Source organism: Poecile atricapillus, chromosome 15 (genome assembly GCF_030490865.1).
Source record: "Poecile atricapillus isolate bPoeAtr1 chromosome 15, bPoeAtr1.hap1, whole genome shotgun sequence".
Classification (NCBI taxonomy): Eukaryota; Metazoa; Chordata; class Aves; order Passeriformes; family Paridae; genus Poecile; species Poecile atricapillus.
The window spans coordinates 6,890,748-6,909,314 of record NC_081263.1 but is presented as its reverse complement, the minus strand read 5'-3'; the positions used below and the strand labels follow the sequence as shown (position 1 = coordinate 6,909,314).

The 18,567-nt window shown below is 53.6% G+C and overlaps 1 protein-coding gene across 8 annotated transcripts in view; it reads right to left on the bottom strand.

The window, feature by feature from the left end:
* ZNF512B (zinc finger protein 512B) overlaps positions 1-17,516 on the bottom strand; it is a 29,884-nt gene extending 12,368 nt beyond the window's left edge. Inside the window, exons 1-13 of one of the 8 annotated variants that reach the window (XM_058850834.1) lie at positions 17,382-17,516; positions 13,397-13,519; positions 12,338-12,417; positions 11,434-11,562; positions 10,895-11,067; positions 10,476-10,729; positions 9,612-9,683; positions 7,883-8,017; positions 6,448-6,572; positions 3,951-4,043; positions 3,020-3,118; positions 2,021-2,308; positions 1,260-1,451 (exon numbers count right to left, since the gene is read on the bottom strand). In XM_058850834.1, the coding sequence (XP_058706817.1) occupies positions 1,260-1,451; positions 2,021-2,308; positions 3,020-3,118; positions 3,951-4,043; positions 6,448-6,572; positions 7,883-8,017; positions 9,612-9,683; positions 10,476-10,729; positions 10,895-11,067; positions 11,434-11,562; positions 12,338-12,417; positions 13,397-13,517 (1,761 nt within the window). In that variant the 5' untranslated portion in view covers positions 13,518-13,519; positions 17,382-17,516. Of the gene's footprint in view, positions 1-1,259; positions 1,452-2,020; positions 2,309-3,019; positions 3,119-3,950; positions 4,044-6,447; positions 6,573-7,882; positions 8,018-9,611; positions 9,684-10,475; positions 10,730-10,894; positions 11,068-11,433; positions 11,563-12,337; positions 12,418-13,396; positions 13,520-16,922; positions 17,250-17,381 lie in introns of those variants that run through there. The other 7 variants (XM_058850838.1, XM_058850837.1, XM_058850833.1 and 4 more) reach the window with 7 other exon arrangements.
* Positions 17,517-18,567: the final 1,051 nt, after the last annotated feature.

Sequence of the window (18,567 nt, the reverse complement as noted above, 5' to 3'; positions counted from 1 at the left end):
CTTCTGCTGAGCACACACACGTGCCAGGACAGCATGGGACAGTCTGTAGGAGTAGGGAAGCATTCTGGTGCAAGCTCTGCTCTCCTGCCACCCCTTTTCCTGGGGTGACTCCCATCACTTCTCCAAGCTGGCTCTGAGACTTGGGCTATTCTCCTGGCCTGGAGTAGGTCCTCTGGACTGGGACTATTCACACTCTCCTGATGCTCTCTGATCCTCACTTTCCTCTTTGCAATGTGCCCAATATCACCAATATTCACCTTGCCAGGGTGAATTTTAGAGCACTGGACAAGAGATGCTCAACTCCTCAGAGCAGGGAACAGACCTGGCACCTAACTGCAGAGTCACCTGCTCAGGAAGCAGGGTGCACCACATGCAGAGACTTGCAGGAGAGCTCTGCATTGAGTGCTGGCAAACAAAAAGAACTCCTATTCCCTCTCTTTTTTCCCCTTTACACTGAAAAAGTTTATGGTTTACTGCTGCTTCGTTCCTTTTACAGTCCAGAAGGAGCATACCTGGAGGGAATTTCAGCTTTAGTACACTCCCAGGAATAGACACCTCCTCCCACAGCCAGAAGGGAGGTTTGGTTTAACATGTACTCACTCTAATGCCTACAAAAAGCTCAAGCCTGCTGGGGCCCTGTGCAAACTCCACAGCATTGGGCCATGAGTGCACTGCTACTGGAGCTTGCAGGGCTCAGTCCCATCTCCACGCTCAGCCTTCCTCTGCTCCCAGCAGCACTGCTCTGGGATGCTGCAGGCCCTTTACCTCCAGGAAAGCATCTCCCAGAAGTTAAGGAAGAGAAGTGGAAAGGAGGGAATTCTGCCTGGGGCACCTTTGCTCTGACAGCGCAAAGGAGATGTTTTCAGATCCGATCTGCTTTCTTCATGCACTCCTCTTGGCTGCCAGCCTGTACTTCCCTGCTCAGCATGGACCAGAAATGACCTCCTGCCCCAACACTCAGGGGCCAGACTTTGATCTCTTCCCAGTGCACCACCTCTTCCCCCAAAGGGTACAGCTGCCTGCTGCTGGGAGCCTCCAGACCACAGTGGCTCAGCCTGTGCTGGGTGGGCTCTTCAGCAATAAATCTGCCATCACAGCTAATTAATTTAAGGCACAGCAAGTGAGACATGTGAGCCTTCAACCAGCTGGAGCCAGGCTAGAATCCTGGAATCTCTGTGTACAGCTGGAGCCAGGCTAGAATCCTGGGATCTCTGTGTACAGCGAATGCGAAATCAAAAGGAGAACTAAATGCTGCTCACCCGCTTTGTTTCAGGCACCAGGTCATCCTTCATCCTCCGCTTGGTCCAATCCCTGGCCAGCTCATCCTCTGCTATCTCCTGGAGGTGGAAGACGGCTACTTGGGCCGACGTCCGACGGATGCGGCCGCTCGGGGTCCTCTCAAAATCTTCTACAGGAGCAGGCTCTGGCTTCACCTCTGGCTCCTCTGGAGCCTGCAAGAGAGACAGAGTTAGGAAGGGCACGGCAAGAGAACAAGCGAGTTCTCTGGCCCTGGGAAGGGGATGCTGGGATTTGGGCTGTGTGTTTCCAGGCTTGTTTTGTGCCTCTGCACTGGAGCATGGGAGCAAGGGGAGCACCCGCCTCCCTCAGCCCAGCAGCAGCCATAGACTGTGTCCCCCCGTGCTCCCACGTGTACAAATGTCTCCAGTTATTAGAGTTAGGGAGTGATTAGTGTCGGATGCACTGTCAGTAGGGATCAACAGAACAGAAAGGGATGCTCCCCAGGGATAGATCTTGCCACCCCAGTGCTGGCAAGCAGCCGGCGCTTGTGAGGGAGCGGCCTGAGGTCTGTTGTTTTTTTTCCTGCAGAGCATGGATGCAGGGTGGGCTGGAGCACAGCCCTGTGGGCACTGGGGAAAGGGAATGCTGCTGATCACTCCCATAAACAGCATTTTTGGAGGGGTGGAGGAGGGTGTACCCTGTTCCCCCAACACTGCATGGTACAACACACATGCACGGTGATCTGAGGGAGAAACAACACCGGCCCGACGTCTGCACCTGCCTTGCCCGGCCCGGCCTTGCCCGGCTCTGTCCTGCCCGCAGGCTCCGTGGCTCTGCAGTCCCCCCCGGGGGGGGATGGCCCCGCTCCTCGGGCTGCCGAGGCATCCGGGGGGCTCACCGAGGCCGTGTGTTCTGACCGCACGTGATAGTCGTGGCCAGCCTTGGATTTGTACTTCTTGCCACAGTGTGGGCAGCTGAACACGGGCTTGTCGGCCTCGGCAAGCTGCTTGCCACACCGCTTCTGGTGGTACTGGTAGCCCATCAGGCTGGAGAAGTTTGCCACACAACCCTATGGAGATGGGGAGAAGGGGAGGGTTAAGGAGGGCTAGGGCTTCACGTGGCCACGTTGAAAAGGTTGGGGTGTTTTTTCTCCAGGGAGGAACGTTCCCGAGGAGCCCACTCTGAAGAGCAGCTCTGCCAACCTGCCCCATTCCAGTGTTGGGGAATTTGACAGTTCCCAAAGAGCCAGGCACAGGCACGACAGATAGCACCCTGGAGGGATGGGAGGAGCTGTCCCTGCCCCTGGCACTCCCTGCCCCAACACACGGACAGAGCTCTCTGGACAGACACACAGCAGGCAGCGGGAGGGGAAGGCACTGGGGAGGCACTGCCTACATGGAGAGCAAAGCACCCGCGGAACAAACCTCTGCCACACGCCTCCCTTACCTGTTCGTGACTTGTCTGCAACCCGCTCGGCTCTGGTTTTGGTGTGGTTTGGTTTGGTTTTACACTGTGCCCAGGACAGGCTGTGCCCCTTCCTGAGCTCAGGAGGCAGAACCTGCCCTCCAGTGCTCCTCAGTCTGCCCTGTGCCCACCCTCCTGCTGGGCTGTCCTGCTGCTGGAGTGCACAGAGCCAGTGGGACAGGGATTGGGATGGCTGAGCCAAGGTGGAAAGGTCGAGCACATGCCAAAGGATGCCTGGAGAATACATGTCCCCTTCTGCATGGGACTCACTCCTTCCACCTTTTCACAGAACGAGAAACAAGAATTGTTCTTGTACCTCATTGGGGCATTTCAGTTTTCCCATCTGCTTTAGCACTTTCCTCAGCCTTTCCCGCTCTTCCTGTTCACCAAGTCCAGCGGTTTCCACAGGAACAGGCTGGAAACAAGGAAGTAACAGAAGCGACAGAGTCAACCATTTACTCATGTCCTCTGTGCCAGGAGTGGATGGTAAACCCTGCCTTGCAAGGAATTGCCCTGGGCTTGAGGGAACCTCTCATTAGGAGAGCTGGATCTCCCACTGCTTCGTCGTTATGTGCTGGATCTGCTCATGCCTTTCTTGTGATTACACCCAAAGGGCCAGCTGAGAAATCCAGGAGCAGTTCCTGCACAGAGGATTCACCAGCAAGACTGAAGAGCAGATTAAGGCACAGGTAAAAGACAAGTCACAACTGGTAAGCACGGGACACACAGAAATGTAGTTATGCCTTGCCCTGGTATCTCAGAGATGTACAAAATTAGACTTTTGAAACAGCATCTAAACTAGTGCCTGCAAAATTTATTCATGATAAATTTTGTGGCTGCTTTTCCCATGCATGGTGGAGAGCTAAAGATCAGATTTTGAGATTCGTGCAAGGCAGAACCCATCAGTCCCAGATTTGCAGGCACAGTTTTGGAGGCAGAGCTTTGCCACTCAAAATCCACCTCACCATACTCACCGAATCTTCCCCTATGTTGGGATCTGAAACCCTGTTTTATTTTTTCAGTCCTCTGCTCTACTTATCAGGATCAACATGAGCCTAACTCACTACCTGAGAAGGAAATATTTTCCTTGGCAGGAAGTAGGAAGGCTACCATCCAGGCTGAGCAGTGTGTGAAATGCTCCAAAGGTGGATCCCTCCTTTATAGAGATCATGGAAAGAGGACTTTTGATGGATGGCTTCATCACCTGCATGGAGAAAGGAGGCACAAGCACAGCCCAGCTCCCTTACCTTGCTGACGTGTTCAGCCATGGTGTGGTAATTCAGCCCAGCTTTGGACTTGAACTGCTTTTTGCAGTGCTGACACTTCAAGGCATCCTGCAGCTGAAGGAATTAAAGGCAAATCACAAGACAGGCCAAATCCTTCCAAGGGCTGCTGCTGTTGCTGGTCAATAACCCATGGGTGGCTGTTCCTGCAGCAGTACCCAGTGGTGGGACCCAGCTGGCAACACAGTGTCCCTGTCTCCCATCCCAGACCCTGCCTGCAGCTCAGAGCTTCCTCTCTGTTGTCCTGGATACTGTTATCAAACCCATATGCCCCAATTTTTAAAAAACATTCCATTTCAGATTTAGATTTAAAGCCTCAGTGGCTGAAAACATCTGGATGTGGTGTCTTACTCTTCCTGTTAAAGGGTTAGATAGAGAAGAAGCTTTGATCTACCAACACAAGTGGACTGTGCTCTGCAGGCACTGATGCTCACATACAGTGCAATTTCTGGGCACCTGGGCTATGTGAAATTAAGGACACAATCACAGGACGGTATTTTCTGCCTCTCATTGCCCCGCTGTTTGACCCAACTTCGCCTCCGGAGCTCTTGGGGAGTTGCACTAACTGCACACCCCAAGGTATAAGGGCACTTCCACAGTGGATGAACGGATCAGGACTTTTGCTGGGGCAGGGACTAGAATTTACTGACTCAGGAGGTTCATGCTCTGGGCACCAAGAGACAGAGTATCTTGACAGGGAGCCAGTGTTCCTGCTTCTCCTGCCAGATGATTGAAGGAAGAGGGTGAAGGTGAAGCAAGACTGAACTAAAAGCTGGAGAGGCAATGAAGATGGATCTGCAAATCTCTCCTCATTATGGAACTCTGGGAAAATGAAGAATAGACTCACTGCAGTCAGTTAGGAGTGACTCATGGTACCTGTGCTCCCATCAGTTAATCTTGTTGCAGACTGAGGCACTTGATCCTAACAAGGTGGATGCTAACAGCTTCTTGACTCATTAGATGCAACTAGCAGCTAATTTGGGATTTACTCCTCTGGTCAACACTTAAAAACATACCACATCCACAATCCAACAAGCCCTCCTGTCCTGGGATACCAGGAGGATATAACTGCCCTTGCCTCCTTCAGGCCCAAACATGTTACAACCCTCCCCATCCCTTTTTTACTTTCCAAAAGCAAAGGAAACAGGTACAGGCTACTTAGTGACAAGAATGTAACATAGAAACCAATTTCCATTTTTTTTTGGTAAGAGTTTTGGGAGCCTGCACATCCTTTTCCTGTTGTCCAGCTAAGGAGTATATCAGTCATTAAAGAAGAGGGAGTGCCTCAATCCCAGGGTGGCCTCTTATAGGGATCCCCCACGGCTGAAGCAGCAGGGTCTCACTAAGGTTCTGCCACAGGTTCATCTCAGAGATGGAATGCTGAGAGCTGAACCTCTGGTCACACACCTGGAGCTTAGGGACTGTCCTGCCTGGGTTTCCATGAACCATCCCAGCTCCCAGACCAGCATAGCCAGCTCTGGCAAGGACTCTCCATCTCAGGAAGTGTGACAGAACACCCACTCCAAGGGCTGGAGCCCCAAATCTATGACTGTATGGGGCTGGCATATTTCCAGCAGGGAAGACACCACTGACTGCTCCAGCAGAGCCCTGTTCTGCAGGTCATCTGGCTGTGCAGCCTGCACAGAGCCAGCCTGGCTTGGGAGATGCTCCAAAGTGAAGGAAATAAGACCAGTGATGGCCAGGATCCCCACTCCACTGAGGCCAGGAGGATATCAGAGGAGGCAGGATTCTGCCCAGAGTTGCTGTAGTACGGGCTTTGGGAGGGAGAGCAGCCTCCCACTGCTGTATAAACAGCAAGGCAATGGCTGGGGAAGCATTTACAGAAAATGAATGTGGAATCAAAGCCCAGCCACATATTTTCAAAGCAGGAGGCATCGATCCCACCTTGGTTTTCTGTGGCGACGGCTCCGCCAGGTGACGGATGAAGACGTAATCCTGAGCTCTGATGGATGGTGGTGTGGCAGAGATACAATTTTTCACTGCACCATTACTGAACTCCTGCATCCTGACAGTCTGCCTGAGCACATCCAGGCTCGGAGTCTCCCTGAGACATGCTCTCATGCACCCAGTTTATCTGGTGTGATACAAGGCACAGCACACAGTGAAGCCCCACAGCCAGGGCTCCAGAGGAGGGTCAGATTAGAGACATCCCAAACAATCTCTCCAGCCTTAAAACTATTTGTTTAGCTACTAGAAATACCTGACTCTGTTGAGACACTAGGGCAAGGGACCCAGATCACAAAGGGATTCAGAATTACTGAGAATTGGTGTTCAAATTCCTCTGGGTGAATTCAAGTCAGCCAGCAAGCTGAAGATGACCAACAAGTGTTCTATCAAACACAGTCCAGTAAAGTTGTAGGAGCACCACTGCACATTTATGAATGGCCCATCCATTCCCCTCCAATATCCATGTGTTTGACTGAATAAAGCAAGACCTTACTTTCTGGCAGACATCCATGTGCTTTTTGAGTCCCACAATAGTCTTCCTGGTTATAACACTGCAGGTTGGACAGGAAACTTCCCCCTTCTCGCTGATCTCCCGTTGCCACTGGTCCTCGGGGTTTGCTGGTGAGGGAGAGAGGTGTTACATCCAACCTGCCTTGGCTGCTTGATTTGATAAGTTGTAAAGCAGTGAACTGGGAAAGTTCCTGATGTTAAAAAAAGAGACACACTCTCCCAAGCAAAGCCAAAACTGGACATGAACCATAGAGCTGTCCCTGCCCCATTCTCTTGCAGCTGCCCAAGTAAACTGGGTTACTGGGTCATTTTACGTGGAGTTACCAGACCTGATGACCTGAAGAAAGACCCAGGTCTTTCCAATCACTCTGGAATCCTGCACACTGTGAGTTAAAAAAAGATGATGATGCCCCAGCCACCTGATCCTGCCCTGCATGGAATAACTTCCCCCTGCCAAATGAAACAATTAGCGGGAGTGAAACAAAGGTGAGCATCTCAACTCCATCCGGACGTGTGCCTGGAAAGCTTCTCTGACAATCCTCTTCCCAGCAGACACGGAGGAAGCTGGGGGACTGCTGGCTTCCAGGCATCTGTTTATTTGAATGGCTGTGACCAGCCTTTAAAAACCCAAAATAAGAGATCCATGGGGCCAAAAGCAGCTCCCAGGCCCAGAGTTCATGCCGTGTTCTCAGCAGAGCAGCGCTGGCTTTCCAGCAAGGGAAGCCTGGGCTGAATAAAATCCACCAAGTCTGTTTATTTGGATGCTCTTGCATGGCTGTGAGATCAGAGAGTCGTTTATTTGAATTTGAAAGCAGTGCAAGGCACTGCAGCTGTGTTTATCTTGCACATCCTGCGTTCCTCCTGCTGTCAGAGCTCTCAGGGAATGCAAGCAACCTGTGCTGTGTGTAGGTTGCACCTCAAGGCTCAGGGAAGGCGTAATTATTCCCAGAATTATGCACTGCTGTCATTCATGGGAATGATGTTAGAAAAATGCCATCATCACATGGGTCACATGCTGACTCACAGTGAAGCCAGGTGGAATTTGGCTCTCAACTCCCAGCACTCTCATCACGTTGACCTGGCAGTGAACTGAAGGTAAGGTGCCCCTCAGGATGTCAATTGTGGCGGCAACAACATTTTAGCAGCAGTGGCTGTTGCCACATCTGTATTATATCTCAAAAGGGCAGGAGTTGTGTGCTCCTACCTCTGACTTTGTGCTGCTGCTCCTGATGAACCTGCCAGAAAACTCACCCAGTGAACAGCCTGCTGGACCAAGAGGGGTGTGGGGACCATGAGCTGCAGGTAAAATGGGGATGGTGGCATGAAGGTAGGGACTATGAAGGCTTGGGGTAGTGCACAGAAGAGCAGCTACACTGCACACAAAGCTGCTGCCTGTGCTTTGCCCCTACCAGCCTCACCTGCTGGTAGATGCACAGACGTTTCCTTCTTCACACCAACTCCTGGAGGTTTCTTTTTCAGCTCCTCCATGTTGGCATTTCCCTCTAGCTTCTTGGCTCGATGGGCTTTTGCTTTGTCCTCTGCTTTGACAAGACCTGTAAAGAAAGAGGATTTTCATTCACTACTTGCTTTAATGCCTTCAGAGCAACTCATATTTAACAGGTAAAAAAATCTCTCCCTCTAAGCCAGGGACACTGAGCTGGCTGCATGTCTGCCAAGGCTGTACATGTAGGCTCAGGTCCACAATTATGACAAGCAATATCCTAACAGCTTGTGGTGTTTTACAAACAGCATAATTTCCCTCAACACAAGTTTATGAACTATGGAAACTCCATGGCAAAGTGAGGTAGGATGCCTCCAGCCAGGCAGACAGACTGGGGAGAAGGGAATAGGATGTTTTGCAAAGAACTGAAAAGGTGGAATTGGAACAGCAAATTCAGTGTGTAAAAGGGATGTTCCTGCTGATGTTCTCACAGTGGAAATGCTGTTTAACTCCCCTAGATCAAATCCCCCAAATCCACGTGCAGTTCAGCCACAGAAGGTGCTGGAGGCAAGGAGGCAAGTCCCAGGGTCAGATCCACACCTGTGCCATGAGGGTCCACATCCTCCTAAATCTGGGGGTTGTGACTCTTGCAAAGCCAAGGTCTGAATGGAGACAGCACCCCATGAAGTGCTGGGGCACCCTCATCTTTGGGAAGTGACTGCCACATGGAACTTGGGGAGTGTAGGCAAACACCAGCCCCATCTTCACTTTCCATCTGAGGTGCTGGGTCAAGGGAACACCTTGTTCTCCAGGAACCCACAGCAGACGCTTCAGTCTCTGGCAGTGCCTCTGTGGGGAAGATAAGGGAAACAAGCCCAGACTTTCCAGGAGCCAGAGGAAAGGAAATCACAGAGACCACATCCAGCCTGCTCGTCCGTGTTCAATTCCTTCAAAGCCATTAGTGCCTCTCCCCCGAGTGCCTCATACTGGAAGGTGCTGCCTTCTGCAGTGCCTGGAAATCCGCTTTCTGCTTCTCTGGCTGAACATATCTCGTAGTCAGCCTGAATCCAGTTGCTCTCATTCCAGGGATGCTCCAGGATTTCCCCCTCCTTCCCAACCAGTTGAGTGTATTTATGGAGCATGACCAAAGTCCCACTTGCTCTTGCTTTGTCAGGCTGCAGCAGCCAATTCCTGGGCTTCCTCTCAGCAAACATCCCGGCAACACATCTCCTCTCCCTTGGATTCATTCTCCTGAATGTGGGCGACCAGCCCTGGAGATGGAGTCTGAGGGATGGGTGCGTCACCAGCCTTTCTACGCAGCAGAATTCCTTCCTGATGCCACTGGAAACGCTGCGACATCCCAGGATGGTGGGACGGTGAGGAGATGATGTTTCTTGTATCTCGCTGGTGTCAGCAGCTCGTCACTCTCGTGTTACAGATGAACATACCCGGATCCTTTCCTCTCTTCCCTCATTTCCCAGCACCAGGCTCCAGAACAGAGCCTGGGGTTGTTATCAGCCCAGCTCTGTGACTGCTTTTCACTCCCTTTATGACTCTCTCATGGTAAAAGGTGCCAGCTCCTCCAGCGTGAGATCTTGGGCTTTGTCTGGCTCCACCACAGGCAGGGAGCTTGGGGAAGGGGCTTCCCTGCAATGCCCCAGGGAGAAGGTACAACCCTACAGCTGACCAGAGTTGTCCTGTATTACCTTTCAGTCCAAATGTCCCCGAGATGGATGGCTGCTCCCCCGTAAACTTCTTAGGAGTTTTCTGTTTCCTTCCTGACTCAAAAGAGAGAAACAGAGAGAGAGATTTGGTCAAATAACTGTACTGCCAGGGGAAATCATCAGTCCTGGGGCATGGGGTGGGCACACACTCCATGATAAGAGTGGGTCAAAGGCTGTCAAATGAAGCACCCACCCACTAAACACCAACAAACTGTGCTTCTCACTCCACAAAACCAGGATAAATCTCTTATTCAGGATTAATTCAATGAGTGAAAGTGGTGGCTCTGTCTTATGCAAAAGCTAACCAGCTCCCACATGTGGCTGTGGTGGTTTGCTTTGGTGCTTCAAGCAGTGGAACCTCAAACCATGATGGAGGCAACCACTGCCCTATACCAGCTCTACAGTGGACATGGACAGATAGAGGCTCTTCACCCTGCCCCAATCCTTCAGGAAAATAGGTTTGCCAGAACCCTCCTGGTTTAACCTGACACACTCAGTGAGGACAGACAAGCTGACACGACAGCTTGCTGTACTGCTAGGAATTAAACCCATTTCCAATCCTGTCATGGGATTGCTAAGGTTGGGAAAGATCTCTAAGATCATCAAATCCAACTATCACACAGGTCCTTTAGAAATATTTCTACCACAGCTACAACTGAGTTTTAACTCCCAGTGAAGCTGCAAGAAACTGGAGAGCAGGGCAAGTTATTAAGGTCTGGAAACAAGGCTTGTCTATCCCTTGGATTCAGAGACACTCGCAGCAGTGTTGGCTGCAGCAGATCGCCTTCCCATGGGACACGTCTCTCTGGGCTCCCGAATCAGCATAGCCCTGGGCTCTAATCTTACTGTGCTTCATCCTCTCGGGGTCTTCTTCCTGCAGCGAGGCCTGGCTGCCCCGCTGCTGCCCAACATCCTTGCCACTGGAGGACTTGGCCGTGGGGGTGGCAGCTGCCATTGCCTCAGCTGCTGCAATCTGGAACTCCTTGCTCTCCCGGCTCTCTGCCAGGCACTCGCCATTCTCCGCGTGCTCCTGGGCCACGGCTTTTTCCGTCTTTGCCTGTTTGGGATGGATGGTGGGGCAAGCTGAACTCTCAGCAGGTCTAGGGCAAAGCACAGAGGGCTTGTTTAAAGAGGGGTTGTTAGACAAGTGTCCTGACACCTCTCCCCCCAATGCCAGCCCAGGTTGTAGGAATGGAAGCAGGCATGTTCCCCTTCTCCGAGCCATCCCTACGCCACTGCCATGCAGCCCAGCCACAGTCTGGTACCTTTTCTTTCCACTGCTCTTCCCAATTGCCTTGGGCACTTTGTTTTCTGCTTTGCTGGCTGGCACTGGCCGGTCCAAGTGATTCCAGAGCCGATGCTTTTCCAGCTGGGTTTTGGAGGTGAAGGCAGCTTCGCAGTATGAGCATGAGTATGTCAGCTTCTCTGAGATCGCACCCTGAGTGGAGCAGGGAGAGGCAGGTGAGCACAGATGTTAGACCACAAAAGAGAGGCTTCTTCTGACGCAGGCATGAACATAAATCATGTGTAATACCCTTCTGCCCTTCCAAACAGTTACCATAAGTCCATGATCCCCCTGGGCCAGACCTCACACTGAGCTGCAGAGACCTCAGTCCCTCTCTCTCACACACACACACACACACACACACACACACCTCATGAATTGCTCCTGGCCCATCTCTGCCCTCCCCATTTTCACCTCATGTTTTTCCTAGTGTTTAAGGCCTGTGAGCAGCATTACACTGCAGATGGTAATGGAAGAGCCAACCACTGAAAAGGGCAGACAGTTCTCCAGTCTCCTTACCCCTTGGCAGCGCTGATAGTGGTACTTCAAGCCATAAATGCTGGGGAACTCCAGCCAGCAGCCTGAATTGGGACATTTCACCCTAGAGTGGGCTTTGAATTCGTCCTTCCACTGGTTCATCAGGGGGAGCTGAGAACAGGAGAAACAAGAGACAGCTGAGTGAAGAGCACCCTGTGCCTGGGCGTGTGCTGATGCATCCCAAGGGAGCTGGGAGGTTACACGGGACCTCTGAACATTCCCATCCATCCCTTCCACCACACAGCCATGAAGTGGACCCCAGAGGTGTGTTTCAGTGTAGCAATGTTCACTCCAGTGAGAGCTGATGGGACAGATGCTGCAGGCTCCATAGGCTAATGATTCCTGCTGAGGCTTTACCTTGCCATGCCTCCCAGAGCACACGAACACTCCCCACCAGGCTGGGGAATAAATCAGGCCCAAAGTCATCTGGCTGATTTAATCACCCCACATTTCATCTAGTCCGTAAATCACCCCATGCCCCTGCTCTCATGACAAACTGCTCCATGTGTTGTCCATGCCACCAGGCATGAATTAAACTGCACAACTCTGCAGGGAATAAATCAGCCCCTTGCCATTACTGCTGGTTCATTAGCCAAGGCTGATACGGCTGTGACAGGATCCAGTCATCTGGACATGGCCCTGGGAAAGTGAGGCTGGAAAGGGGTACAGTTCCTTAACCAGGGTTTTGGAAGATACTGGATGACTGCATGTAGGGGTTGAGGGACCAAGATCTTGCTCAGCCCAAGACAAGGCTGCTCTGAAGATTAAACCACAGGGGAGGCAGGTTTAACCCTGGAATGGGGCTGGCTGGAGTGCACAGTGCAAGGCACATCAGACACAGAGCGCAGCAGGAAGGACTCAAGGACTGGAGTGTGTGGGGTCTTACAGGGATGTCTTTCAGTGCCTGGTTCTCAGCCTTGGGTCTTCCTTTCTTCCTGCCTTCGGTTTTGTCACTGGTTGCATTTCCTGCAAACAGACACAGTACACATCACCAGCCATGCCAGAGGAGCCACTGTCCCAGTAATTCTGCTGCCCAGCCCCAGTTTCCTGCTGCCTGCCTGATGCCCTCAGCTCTAGGCTGGCCATTCTCTGTCCTAGCAAGGATGGAGATTCCCCTCTGGAAGGCAACGCCAGCTCCCCTGCAAATGAGGTGCTGATAAGATGTGGCACAGGGAAAAACGGTCTCCTGAACACAGGGCTGTTCATATTGCGGACAGCTGGAGTTCATTCCCTTTAGCAATAAGTTATCCTCCTCTGTTAGCAATTATGGCTTCAATCCCCTCAAGGTAACAGTGGCATCTGGGAAACATTTAGGGCACACGCATTTCCCCACAAAGCCACTGATTTTGGAAGCCCCATCTGAGCTACATCGTTGGGGTCCAACCCCCTCCTCTGGATGCACCCCTTGGCATCCAGAGCTGCCCATAGCAAGGTAAAGGCACTGGGAGCCTCTCTCATAGAGGGGATCTGCCCAGCATAAACAGACAGGAGGAAAAATCTCCTTGGGCCTGGAGATTCCTGGATAGAGAAATCAGCCATCCATCAGCATGACAGCCCTTAGTGTGAGGGTCCCCCAGGGCTCGTACGCTCGCAAGCCTCCACCCCGGGGGCCGCGACACGGGAGGCAGCAGATGGCCTGAACTCATTTAAGCCTTTCCATCCTTTGATGTAACACTTAGCTACCAACACGATAAATAAGCAGTGAGACACCCATCTCGTTAAGCCAGACACACGCCTCTCTGAAGGGAGAGACCATCTCCATCCCACCCCTCCTTCTCCCAGGGACCAGCTCTCTCCAGCTCCCAGGGCTCTGGGGCTTTTCGGCCAGCACAGCCCTCACTGGAGCAGAGAAACATCAAGACCCAGGCCACCCCCCAACTCCTGTCACTGGGCTCATCCCCTCCGCCCCATCCACCTCCACTGAAAGGACAAATCAGTTCCTTACCCAGCTTGGGCAGCTCTGCTGGCGGGTTTATCCTCGTCTCCGTCCTGCTCTCTTTGCTGGCAGTGGGTTTATTAGAGCCCGCAGTTTTCCTTCCACCTTTACAGGTATAGGAATCCGCCATCTCTGAAAGAAGCAGGGGAGGCGTTAAAATTCACTCCTCGGAGCTGGGAACAACACATGGTGAGAGCAAGGAGAGCTGCTGGGGAGGGAGGGAAATGAGAAAGCCATCACGCAGCTTCAAGATTCCCACAAAGAGAAGAAACGGGACGTGCTTCTGAGTATTTGTTCTACAGTTGAGGAACGCCACAGACATGGCTGGAAAGCTGCTCTCATTACAGCCTGGCTTCCCCTTCACATACAATGGCAAAGACTTTATTAAAAATTATGGGCTGACTTTGCCCAGAGAAGTAGTGAATAAATGGCTTTTCCTCTTCGTTTATTTCTCCGCTTTCATTTAAGACACCAAAAGCAAAAAAAAAATAGTGAGTTTTAATGAACAGATGTAATGATAAATTTCCAATTTTCCTTATTAATGGGAAACTGTTATAAACTGAGAATTGTTAATGTTATCGGAATTTTCCGTATTAATAATTCAATTTGGCTTCTCTATAAATAATGAACGTCAGGAATTATTGCACAAGGCCCACTCTCACTCCTGATGGAAGTGGGCAGTAGGACACCCCTCCATTCAGCAGTGCCAAGAGGAAGCCCACGGCAGGATTGGCTCTGCCTCTGGCTTCAAGTTCCTTCTTCCCCTCCCAACAGCACAAGCAAAGGCACATCTGAGGATGGGGGTCTGCTCTGGGAGATGCCAGACATGGATTTGGGGAAAAGAAGTCCTCCATGCCTCCACAATGAGAGCATCAGGCCCTTGGGAAGAGATTCCTTGGACCACCATGACCTTGAGACCTTGGCTGGGATGGGATGCTGATGTTCACCCATGCGTTTCTTAAAACACGGATTTGACTTGTCACGTGCAATTCCTCCCATATGTTTAGCGTCATTTAACTCAAAGGAGCTGATTGCCAAAGCATCCACACTCATCCTGTCTGTCCCCATGCCCAGAGGGATGGAGGAGCATCTCCTGTGTGGCCAGATTGCCAGCCACACCACCAACATATGGGACATGAAGGTCCAGCAGTTCTTTCTGAGGTGTTCCCAGGGACTTTCTGTGCAGGATCAGGGACTTTCCATGTGGGATGCAGCCCACATGCTCCCAGAACTGGCAAAAGCTTCCAGCATGTGCTCAGCTGGTGACACATATGTGGTTGTCTGCATGGACACAAAGGTTAATCGGATCAAGTGAGAAATTCCAGCCTTGGCAACTGGTTCTGTGGCATTTTATGCTGAACATGGGGATCGCTGATTCAACTAATTTGGGCTTTTTTTGGGGGAGAGCTGGGTAGGAGTTTGTACCCTGCCTGACAGCAGCTGCTTTCTGGAGCAGGCACAGAGAGGGGTCCCTATGGTCCCTTCCCAAATTGCTGCTCCACTCCCACCAGTGTAGGCACTGCCATTGTCCCCAGTCCTCCAGGGACAAATGTGCCAGTCCCCTTCCTTCCCATGCTGCCTCCTGGCACCTCAGAGTGATCCTCACTCAAGCTGCTCAAAGGAAAAAAAGAGGAAAAGAGAGACTCACAAAAAAAACAGTTAAGTGAAAGCTGAAGACAAGATTTCTGTGCTTACAATGGGGTGAAAACCGAGGGGAAACCCACACAACTGACATCTTTATCCAGCCAGGATGGATAAAATGCAAATGGGGAATGGAGCACAGAACCTCCTCGCCTACCTCGCCAGCCAGCTCGAGGTGACACACAAAGAGTGACAGCCAGGGCAGACCCTGTTGACATCTCTGGTGCTCACCTCCTGCACCTCATGACACTGCACACCACTGAGCATCACCCCAACTCTCCCTTCCCAGAACATCCAAAGTGCCCTGCTCAGCCCTGCTCCAGCAGCTGGACACCTCTCATCCCCCTTAACATATCTGTCCCCTCAAAGGAATCCTCTCTGCCCATCTTAAGAGGTTCTGAATCTTCTGTTTTTCCACACCAAATACTCCTTTGAATTTTCCCCCTTATTTTTTAACCAAATGAAAAATATAAATCTCATAAACCAGTCAGCAAGAGCCAAAATCTGCTCCCTCGGCAAATGATACAACCCCAGGGATCACAGAGGAATTGTCCTGGAGACACAGAGCAAAAATCAGCCCATTGTGGGGGTTTTTGGTAATGTTCAAACCTCTCACTCAATTTTTGAGTAACACAGACTGGAAATAGGCAACCTTAACTTTCCTTAAGGTTTTGCTGGAAACTCTTTTGCAGCTGGTAATGGGAAAAGAAGGTATCCACATATTCTGGCCATGACCCACAGGTGGGATGTGGTGAGGTAAGGCTGGGCCTGGTAGCATCTTATGAGGTCTCCAGCCCTGTCTATGTAACTTTTCAGAACTTTGTGGCAATATTTTTGAAGCATCCCACTCCAGCTCCAGGAAAAAAAACACTCCTGTGAAGGCAGGCACCAAAACGTGATGAGTGAAGGCCAAGCTGGCACTGCTGTGAGTAAGGGTAAGGAGGAAAACCATGGCTGCGGGAAGGGGAAAGTGACATTTAGGAAAGAAAGGCACTGTTCCCAAGCCACTGGCCGTCCTGTGTGGCTGGAAATTTGGCATAGAATGGGAAGGGGGAAATAATTCCATGCAGAAATGCCTGTGCATTAATTTGAATCAGGCCTGAAGGAGTATGTACGTAGCCAGGGATGGCTGCAAACCTCTCACAACGTCCTTACGGTTACCAGGGGAAAGTCACCTGCAGATCACGACCCCAAGTTCTCCCGCTGCAATTCCCACCCCTGTCACATTGCTACGGATGGACTTTGCTGCACAACAACTGCCTGGTCAATCTCCTCCATCTATCATCAATAATTTACCAACAACTCCAGAGGTACAGAATGACAAAAGCCAAGGCAGCTGCCTGTCCCAGCACAAGCCATGTGCCAGCAGAGATGCAATGAGACCAGCACAGATGATGGATGCTGAAGGGCACTGCCATCCCTGTCGCTGTCGGAAGAGCTGTGCACCCTCCCATGAACTCCTGGCAGAACCGGAGCTGCTGGGCAAAACTTCCAGGGAATAAAGACAAGGAAGTGGAGGGAGAGGCTTCCTCTCGAAGAATCGTCCTCGCTGGAGGTTTCCCCAGGAGGGAAGCACGTGGCAGGAGAGGTCCTGCGAGCCACTGCCTCCCTGGGCACGGCTGCTGGCCGGGCCACTCCGGAGGGACACGGAGCATCCCGCTGCTATCACCCAAACCGAGTGACAGCCATCGAGGCTCTCCAGGAGGGAGAGCTTCACCCGAGGCACGCACCCAGCGCTCCTGCCGCACACGGCTCTGACCAGGAGCAGACGAGGCTTTTGAAGGTGTAAAGTTTCTGTTCGAGGCGCGTTGTCCCGTCCCTCCCCTCTCTCTCCCCGGGCACTGACACGAAGGGAAAAGCGCCCGCACATGCCTGGCAGACAATGAGTCCTCACCGTGCCGCGGGGACCGGGGTGTCCCCTCTCGCGGGGGTCAGTGGGTGCGGGGGGCTCTGCCCGGTGCCGCTGTCACCTCATGGGCCGGGGGAGTTCTGCCCTTCCCGGTCCCGCTGTCACCTCCGGGGCACGGCGACCTCTGCCCTGTCACCTCCCGGCCCGGCCGTGCCACCCGCGTCCCCTCACTGCCCCTCCCCGCTGTCACCCCGCGGGCAGCGCCGCCCGGGCCTGTCACCCCCCGGGCCCGCGCCGCATCCCCGGGAGGCGGCCGGGGCTCCCCCGCGGGCCGGGCCCGGCAGGGAGGGGACGGAGGGCCCGGCCCGGCCCGGCCGCGCTCCGGGAGGGGAAGAGCGAGCGGCAAAATGGCGACGCGGCGGCGGGCGGAGCGGAGCGGAGCGGAGCGGGGCGCGGGGGTCCCCGCCGCGGGGCCGGGCGGCCCGGGGGCCGCTCGGTGCTTACCTCGGCGGGCCGGGCCGCGGTGCGGGGCGCGCAGGGCCGGCACCCCCCGGCCGGCCAGGCGGTGCCGCCCGCCGCCCCCGGGCCGCCGTGCGGGGCTCCCGGCGCGCCCACACCCGCGGCGGCGCCGCGCTCCGCTGCCGCGCTCCCGCCCGCCCCTCGCCGCCGCCGCCGCGGCTCATGCGCGCTCCCCGCCCCGCCCGGCCCGGCCCGGCCCGCCCCGCGCCCCTCACCGCCGCCACCGGGCCGCTCCGGCCTCGCCTGGCTCCGGCACCGGGATCGGCACCGGGAAGACGGGCGGGGCAGCGCCCCCCGGACCCGGCTGACCCGGGCAGGTGCGGCCGGACCCCGGTGCGGGCAGGGCTGCGCTGCGCTGCCTCTGCGGGATGCGGGCAGGGTGCCGAGCTGCCATCCGCACCTCCGGGGTGTTCGGCCTCCGTCACACCCTCCGGGGTGCAGGCAGCGTGTCCTGCCCGTCGTCCTGCCCAACCAGGCTGTAGGCGCTGAGTGTCCTGCCTGTCACCTTCTCTCCAGCGTGTCCTCCCTGTTGTCCTGCTCTCCTGGTCGTAGGCAGGACACCTTTCCCCTTACCCTGTTCTCCAAGATGCAGATAGGCTGACCTGCTTGTCGTTCTGCTCGGCAAGGTGCCCTGCCGGTTATCCTTTCCTCCAGGCTGTCCTGTCCATCATCCTACCTTCCAAGGTGTTGGCAGTGTCCTGTATGTCACTGTTCTCTCCAGGGTGTCCTGTTCATCATCCTGCCCGCTAAGGTGCAGGTAGGATGCCCTTCCCATCCATCAATCCATCCAAACCCAGGGTGCTCCAGCTCCCCTTGTAAAGCCACCCCAGCCCCTGGGAATGATGATGGGTGCGAGCCTGTTGGGATGTCCATGGGGCACTTTCCCCGCACCCCGGCTTGGGATGTCACCCCTGCAGAGCTGGTGGCACCTGGGAAGGTGCCGCAGGGCAGAGCCAGCCTTGGCTACCGACTGCGGGAATGCATAGCCACACCACGATCCACCAGTAGCCGGGAAATTAGGGAAAATCACATCAATTTTGCCAGGTGAGAGCAGAACCCAGAGCAACCACTGCTGTCAGGGCCACCCTGCCTGCTCCTGCGGTACTGCCGGCAACTGGGAGGCCCTGTGGCACAGTTGTTCAAAAAAAGAAAAGCCCAACCCAAGCCGGGA